The sequence below is a fragment of the Furipterus horrens genome, unplaced genomic scaffold (assembly GCF_987537825.1).
Source record: "Furipterus horrens unplaced genomic scaffold, mFurHor1.1.pri manual_scaffold_10, whole genome shotgun sequence".
Classification (NCBI taxonomy): Eukaryota; Metazoa; Chordata; class Mammalia; order Chiroptera; family Furipteridae; genus Furipterus; species Furipterus horrens.
The window spans coordinates 45419862-45427811 of NW_028327180.1; the positions used below are offsets into that span (position 1 = coordinate 45419862).

Sequence of the window (7950 nt, forward strand, 5' to 3'; positions counted from 1 at the left end):
TCACCAGAGACAGAGCTTTAGCTGTTCTGGGCCCCCACCTGATAGCAGCCTCCAACATCTGGGGTGTCTGATAATGCTTGGCCTGGCAGGGAGCTTATGCCAAGTCCCGCCATCAGCATGGTTGTTTCTGTTTTTGGGGGGGGGAGAGGGAGGGCTACAGGGCCCCCGTTGAGGGAGAGGGGGATCTGGAAGCCCCTTCCCAGAGTCCCCATTCTGCCTGTCATCCCTGTTCCAGGTAGGTAACTTAGAGGAGTTCCCCAAATCTCTCTTTGGGAAGCCAGTGCCTCACTTTACCCAATGCCTGAACCCCCAAGCCACTGAGCCCCCAGCCCCTGAACAACTGACTGGTCTTTGGATACAGGGTCAGTCTTTAAACCTCTGTCCCAAACAGGCCAAGGCAAGGTTTGTTGCCCAGAAATGGTGACACCCCCCTCCCCGCCTTGCCTGACCCTTATCAGGGGCTGTAGCCAATCAGCTGGAGACAGAGAGGAGCCCTCCAAGGGGCCATCAGAGCCTCAGAGCCCACGAGGCTACAGAGCGAGAGGAGGCCTGAGGCCCTTGGGTGGGCACCAGCCAACCATGGCTGCAGCTGACACCACCTTGCCGTCCATCAGTACGCTGACTGCCCTAGGCCCCTTTCCAGACACACCAGAAGACATCCTCAAGGTGAGGCCAGGCAGGGTCTAGGTGGCTGGGGCTGCAGTAACAGAGCTTAGGGATCAGGTCTGGATCTAGCCCAGGAATCCAAAGACCTGGCCAGGCCTGGGGGTCCTCAGCCCAGGCCAGAGGTCTGAACTTGGTCTAATGGCCTATTTCTGTCTTGGAAAACTGAAGCTGGTAGCTGAACACTGTGGGGGGTCTAGGCTCAGTGAGACAACCCCACATATCAGGGGGAAAAAACAAAGGTTTCTAGGAGACACCCAAGAATTAATCTTTGGAAGTAATCTTGTTGGGGAATTGGGAAGGAGTATAAGATTCTGGGGGGACACTGAGGTAAGGATGCCCCCTACTCCCCCCGCCTTCCATTCTTGGTTTTGCCATCCCTTCCCCCATGCTTGAGTTTGGCTCCAGATAATGTAAGTCTTATCTCCTGTTGCCAGCCAGACCCTATCGACCTCTGTCCCTGAAGCTGGGGGGTGGGGTGGGGGGCAGTGTGAGGAACTGGGACAGACATCACAGACAAGCAAAAAGACCCCTTTCCGGAGCCTCTGGGCAGGGTCCCCTGGTGACCATTGAAGCCTCACGCTACCGGCTCTCTCCCGCAGTGGTGGCGCTTTGAGGAGGTTCAGGACTTGGGCCCGGGTCCCCCGGACTCCATCCGGCCTCTCCTCCACGTGAGGCCAAAGTTGGAGGACGCGCGTGGGGAGGAAAAAGACGACGATAGGGACGCGGCCACTGCCTGGGACCTGGATCTCTTCTTCACCAACCTGCCGGGCCCAGAGCCTGGCGGCGTGCTTCAGACCTGCGCTCTGGCGCCGGGCGAAGGTCCCGGGACGCAATTCCCACAGCAGCCCGAGACCCTGGGCGTGCATGCGGGAGGCCCGGGGCTGGTGGCTGGGCTCTTGGGTCCAGAGGAGCATCCGGTCTGGGCGCGCCCGGCCCCGCGAGCCCCAAACCCTGACTCCTTCGTGAGTCCAGCCCTGGTCTCTGCCTCTGAGCCCAAGGCGCTGCCGCTGCAGCCGGTGTACCCAGGGCCGGGTGTAAGCTCCTCCGGCAGCTACTTTCCGCGGACTGGGCTTTCAGTGCCTGCGGCGCCAGGCGCCCCCTATGGGCTGCTGTCCGGGTACCCAGCGCTGTACCCGGCCCAGCAGTACCAAGGTCACTTCCAGCTCTTCCGCGGGATCCCAGCGCCGGCATCCAGCTCCGCCGCGCCCCCCACCTTCCTGAATTGTCTGGGACCCGGAACGGCAGGTGCGGGACTCGGCGTAACCGTAGGAGGGACCACGGAGACCGCGCCATCCAAGCGCAGCCGGCGCTCGTGGGCACGCAAGAGACAGGCGGCGCACACGTGCACACACCCGGGCTGCGGCAAGAGCTACACCAAGAGCTCGCACCTGAAGGCGCATCTACGGACGCACACGGGTGAGGCAGAGGGGCTCTGGCTTGGGCTCAGAGGCGGAACCTCGGGAGCAGAGAGATCGGACCGCGAGCGCGAAACGAGAGCAAGGGGAGGGGCTAGAAGAGAAGGCCCGGCCCAGGGAGCCGGACCCTTAATGGTAGAGGGGTGGGGCTAAAGCAGAATGTCAGGGCAAGGGGCGGGACAGAGGCAGTTAGGAGAGGACCTGGAAACTCAGAGGCAGGGCTAGGGGACAGGTAGCAATATGGGAGGCGGGTAGGGGCAGAGAGAGGACCTGGAAAATCTGAGGAATGTTTTCAGGGAACGGACGGGTAAGACCTGGGCCCGGACTGAGTAGCAGAAAGCCTGGCAAGTGGCGTAGGGGGCGGGGCTAGAGGAGGGGCTGCTGGGAGGGGCCAAGCTAGGCAAGCTAGGGTCGCGGCCAAAAACACAGGATTCAGGTTTGCGGCGAGCAGGGAGCGGAGTTAGGGGCTCAGGGACCGGAGCCAGGAGTATATAGAGTAGGTTGTTTGCATGGAGGCGGAGCCAGGCTTTAGTGGCCGCACCTGGAGCTCAGGAGGGGCGATACGGGCCCAGAATCAGTTTCATGCGCTCACATGGCAGAGTCGGTTCCAGGAGGGTAAGGAAAAATAGCTTGAAAACAGAGAAGAGTGGGCACAGGAGAAGCCGGGTCTAAAGGAGCAGAAGACGGAGGCGGGGCCCTGGAATAGAGCTGGGAAGGAGGAAGAGTGAGGCCTATGATTTAGGGCAGCGATTTTCAAGCTTTTTCATCTCATCGCACACATAAACTAATTACTAAAATTCTAAGGCACACCAAAAAATATTATATATTTTTGCGGACCTGACAAAAATATGTGTAATTTGGATTGACTTACATGATAATAATAATAACAATAACCTACCGTTTTTGCTCCAAAGTGACTTCTACAAAAAATCAGGTGCCCATATTTGTATATAAGGGTTTCTGGTACCAAGAATTAACCAGTCAGACACAACCTTCTTATTCGACCAATAGGATGCAACTCCATTCAAGAGAGGCTATTCACACCGGACTGTTATTGTGTTAGCTGTTGTCATTTTTTTAAAATTTGACAATCTAAGGGAAAAGAAGTCAGTACTCCTGACTAAAAGTCAGGTATTGCATGTTTTAAGAATTCTTGTGGCACACGGGTTGAAAATGGCTGCTTTATGGATCCAAATGAGGGTGGGGCCAGGTGTAGCAGGGGGAGAGCATAATTATAGTAGACAGGCCCTGTAACACCAGCTGAATTTCGGGGCTGTAAGGGTCAAGGCGAGGGGCAGGGTTGGGCAGCAGCTGGAGGGTCTCCTGGAATAAGGAAGGAGCTGGATCATAGGGGACAGGGCCAAAGCACTAGAGTCAGACGGTTTTAGGACGCAGGGGCATGGTACCAGGGCACAGGAAGTGGGCCAGTGGTGTAGGGGATGTGACTTGGGCCCAGCAAATGAAAACACGCGTGGCGCCCAATGCAGGCAGAGAACCAGAAGGCTCAGGGTCGCAGAGGGCGGGACCCGGCTACACTCTCCGGAGAGTGAGTGCCTCCTTAAGTTTCGCACTTTAGGCTCCTCACTTGCCTCACCCTAGTACCATCCAGGCTGAGCAAAGGAATGCAGCCAGATACAGTGGTGGCCCGTGGGCGGGGCGGGGCGGACAATAGCACTCACAGTTTCCTCGCTTCCCAGGGGAGAAGCCATACGCTTGCACGTGGGACGGCTGCGGCTGGCGGTTTGCCCGCTCCGACGAATTGACCCGCCACTACCGGAAACATACCGGACAGCGCCCCTTCCGCTGCCAGCTCTGTCCTCGCGCTTTTTCGCGCTCAGATCACCTGGCCTTGCACATGAAGCGTCACCTTTGAGCCTCCGCCCCTGGCATTTGGACCTCCTCGGGGACTGGGGATGAAACAAGAAGGTCCACAGAGGGTGGTTTTCTCCTCGGATGGGCCCTCGCCCGGACAGTGGCCCCACAGATCTCCCGAAAGATCAAGGGCTGGACCATAGACAGACCCGAGGGAGCCTCTGACGGAAGCTCCCACATGTGCCCAGCCACAGGGAGCCACACAAAGACTTCCTAGGGTCATGCAGACCCAGAAAGACAGACCTCCGAATAAATGGGCTCAGATGGACACTCAGACACTTCGGACAAACAGACCCTTAGGAAGTTGGACCCTCAGATAAGCTCACAGGCTGCCCTGGACAGCGGGAGGGGTTATGTGGTGAGGCTTGTAAGAGACCCTGGGTCCAGAAGGGGGTCTTCACCCCACAACGTCTGAAGCTCCGCTTAGTGGTTGGCATCTGCTGTGAATGGTTATGGGTCCTGTAACAATAACAATGCCAGTCCTAGATAAAGCTTCGGCTGTGGCATGACTTTTGTGAATTTTGGGTGCTGAGAGATGGGAGAAAGCTGTAACCCCAGAGGTGATTTGGACAGGGGGTACACCCACACACTCATTTCCTAAACCTTGATGACGACGCCCCACCCCCCGGTACTGCAGGCCTTGCTGCCCATCCTCCCCTACCCCAAAATCAGACTACATCCTCCTTGCCTTCTACTTTGAATCCCAGGGACATTCACAGATATCGTCTCCCTCTATTTAAGAGCCCTCAGCCCGGCCCCAGAACCACAGCACCCTTGGCTCTGTCATGATCCAAAGTGACCCCTTGGCTAACTCAGGGGCAGCAGGAAAACATGCAGAATATGAAGGGAGCACAAACACCCGTTAAGAGAGCAAAAATCCCAAGAGCTGGACCTCGGGCTGGAAAGCCGGAAAGGAAAAATCCAAATATGCGTCTCACCCAGAAGCCAAGCGAGGAAAAAATCCGGCAGGAGAGTGGATTGGGATTAGCCAGAGTCAGAAGAGTCAGAGGCGGAGCCTAGCGGAGGGACCTGAGCAGTGATTGGGGAGGAGTCGGAGGCGGGACAAGAGAAACCAACTTGCCATAAAAAGGAGTGGTCTGGGCCAAGTCGGAGGGTGGAGCTTATCAAGGGTCGAATCCACTGGAAATAGGAAGTGACCGTAGGCTGGCTGGGTGGAGGCGGTACCTACGGGGAGCGACTGCCTAAAAGGAAACCCCCTCCCGGAGGACCTGGGATTGTCTTTTATTTATCTTTTTAAAAATGTTATTTGTTTACTTTTAGGGAGAGGGTAAGAGAGGGAGAAAGAGGGAGAGAAACAGCAATGTGCAAGAAATTCATGGATCTGTGGCCTCTCGCATACCCCTAATTGGGGACCTGGCCCGCAACCTAGGCCTGTGCCCTGATCGGGACTTGATTCAGCAACCCCTAGTTCGCAGGCCAGCGCTCGATCCACTGAGCCACACCAGCTAGGGCCGGGATTGTCTTTTCAAATCTCTGCTTCTTACTTCTGAGGTGAAGTTTTCTAACGGTGGGGTCCCGCCCCAGGTTCCCAGGGAGGTTTGGGGAAATGAAAGTTACCAAGGGCCGGGTCTGGCCCAACTCGTGATCCAGCGCCCTGAGGTCCCAACACAAATTTCTCTACTCCAGCCCCATGGCCACTCTGAGCCCGCTGCTCCTGGCCTCACTTCTATGGGTTCCTGCAGGGACCCTGACCTGCTACGGTGACTCCGGGCAGCCTGTAGACTGGTGAGTGCGCAGGTGCCGCATCCCCGGGAGCCAGACTGGCGATTGCTGCGCTCCTAGGGGAAGCTTTCACTTCCCCTTCCTCCATTTCTGTCCATTCCTGAACCTCCAGGTTCGTCGTCTACAAGCTGCCAGCCCGCTGGAGCCCGGGGGCTGGGGCTCAAACGGGGCTGCAGTACAAGTACCTGGATGAGGGCTCCGGGGGCTGGCGCAACGGCGCAGGGTCCATCGACAGCTTGGAGGGAGCCGTAGGCCGCACCTTGCAGCCACTTTACAGGAACACCAGCCAGGTGAATGGTCTAGGTGCCGGCAGAACCTGGGGTGGGACTCCAGAGAGGACCTGGCTCCCAGGAAGAACTTCATGTCACCCTATCCATCCTCCCCAGATCGCCTATCTACTTTACAATGACCAGCCGCCTAATGACTACCAGACTCAGAACTCTTCTAGCAGGGGGCACACGAAGGGTGAGTCCAGGATTGGAAGCTGAGGAAGCCGGTTTTCTTGTGCATTTTCCCAAGCTGACTCCTGACCTGCAGGGGCTGGAAGGGAGTTCCTCATCTTTTGTAAATGTTATCCTTCCTCTGGACTGTGACAATGGTGGGCTGCAGAAAGAGTTCAGCAGTTGTCCAGACACTGCCCATACCCCCTCCAGGCTCCTTGCAAACTGAAGATGTTCCTGGGTTGCACATGTGTTTGTTGGGGACGCCTTGAGCAGTTCCCTGATCCAGTCTCTTGGTTCAGGTGTGCTACTTCTAGATGAAGAAGGAGGCTTCTGGCTGGTCCACAGCGTTCCCGGGTTTCCTATACGTGCTGCATACAGATGGCCTCCCCAGGCCAAAAAATATGGGCAGACCCTGCTCTGTGTGTCTTTTCCCTTCGACCAATTCTCAAAGATTGGTGAGTAGGGACAAGGAGGCAGGGTGATTCCCTGAATCTCAGGCCAGAATGTGGAACAGTCTTTCATTTTCTCCTTCCCTTACCCTCTAGGCAGACAGCTGAACTACACCTACCCCCAGGTGTATGACTACAAGCTGGAAGGGGTCTTCCTCAAGAAATTACCTGACCTGAAGGAAGTGATCAGGGGCCACCATGTTCTCCATGGACCCTGGAACAGCAGAGTAACACTCACATCAAAGGCAGGGGCCACCTTCCAGAGCTTTGCCAAATTTGGAAAGTTTGGAGATGGTGAGCCCTGAGGTTGTGGGTTGAAGAACTTTTTCTCTGCAGAGGTGGTGTCAGGTGTGTCCATCACTGAGGGCATGTCAGGGATAGGAACTTGAACTCTTTGAGAGTCATAAACACATGAGAGGTAAACAGACAACCAACAGACCTGGTTTTAACTACTGGTTTCTGGTTGTGTGGTGTATGATTTAACTGGACTTTCTGTTTACCCACCTGAGAGAAATGGATGTACTAATATCTACTGTAAAGGGTTGTTGTGAATGAAGTGATGCATATAAAGCTTAGTAAAGGCTGTTAATGTTGGTATTCCTCAGGAAATTGAGCTCAGAGAGGGGTAGTACCCTAGGGATTCCCTAGCAGTGATCCTGACTCTAACCCTGTCTATGCTCTTTCTATCCTCTGCAGACCTGTACTCTGGCTGGTTGGCAGAAGCCCTTGACAGCAATCTGCAGGTCCAGTTCTGGCAACGCTCTAGCGGCATTCTGCCCTCCAACTGCTCTGGGGCCCAGCAAGTGTTTGACGTGACCCAGATAGCCTTCCCTGGGCCAACTGGGCCTACCTTCAATACCACAGAAGACCACTCCAAGTGGTGTGTAGCCCCAGAAGGGCCCTGGGCCTGTGTGGGTGATATGAATCGAAACTGTGGAGAGACACACCGAGGTGGGGGCACAGTGTGTACCCAGCTGCCTGCCCTCTGGAAGGCCTTCCAGCCTCTGGTGAAGGCCTGGGAGCCCTGTGGGGAGGAGAACAAGCAGTACCTATCTCCAGGAAGCCCCGCAGAGAATATAAGAGCTAAGGTTTAGAAGCCAATTTGGACTTCAGTTTAAATCCATTTAGTCCCTTCCTAATTGTGTGACCTTAATCATATGCCTTAACCTGTGACTCAGTCTACTTATCTGCAAAATAGGAACCACAAAACCTGACTCAGGATTTGTGAGGAATAAAAGGAAACTGGTAGATGGAGCTGTTAACTTTTTCTTCAGGAAGGCACTGGGACTCAGAACAGCATTGCAGCTTCCTGAGGGTCTGGGGGCAGCTGCCTTATAGGTGGGACCACAAGGAAAGGTCTAT

General features: G+C 55.7%; 2 protein-coding genes across 3 annotated transcripts; both read left to right on the forward strand.

Annotated features, from left to right (window-relative positions):
• The first annotated feature begins 484 nt into the window (after window positions 1-484).
• On the forward strand, window positions 485-4462 carry KLF1 (KLF transcription factor 1). Its single transcript, XM_090289763.1, has 3 exons — window positions 485-666; window positions 1266-2082; window positions 3779-4462. The coding sequence occupies exons 1-3, from the start codon at window positions 580-582 to the stop codon at window positions 3952-3954; spliced, it is 1080 nt and encodes a 359-aa protein (XP_090145889.1). The 5' UTR covers window positions 485-579; the 3' UTR covers window positions 3955-4462.
• Window positions 4463-5098: 636 nt separating this feature from the next.
• Window positions 5099-7842, forward strand: DNASE2 (deoxyribonuclease 2, lysosomal). Of its 2 annotated transcripts, none has more exons than XM_090289762.1 (7): window positions 5099-5481; window positions 5601-5699; window positions 5809-5986; window positions 6083-6161; window positions 6439-6594; window positions 6685-6882; window positions 7285-7842. In XM_090289762.1, exons 2-7 carry the CDS (start codon window positions 5605-5607, stop codon window positions 7680-7682), a joined length of 1104 nt encoding a protein of 367 aa, XP_090145888.1. In that variant the 5' UTR covers window positions 5099-5481; window positions 5601-5604; the 3' UTR covers window positions 7683-7842. The 2 variants fall into 2 exon arrangements, with proteins under 2 accessions (XP_090145888.1, XP_090145887.1); XM_090289761.1 differs by having other exon boundaries at window positions 5099-5465.
• The last annotated feature ends 108 nt before the right edge of the window (window positions 7843-7950 follow it).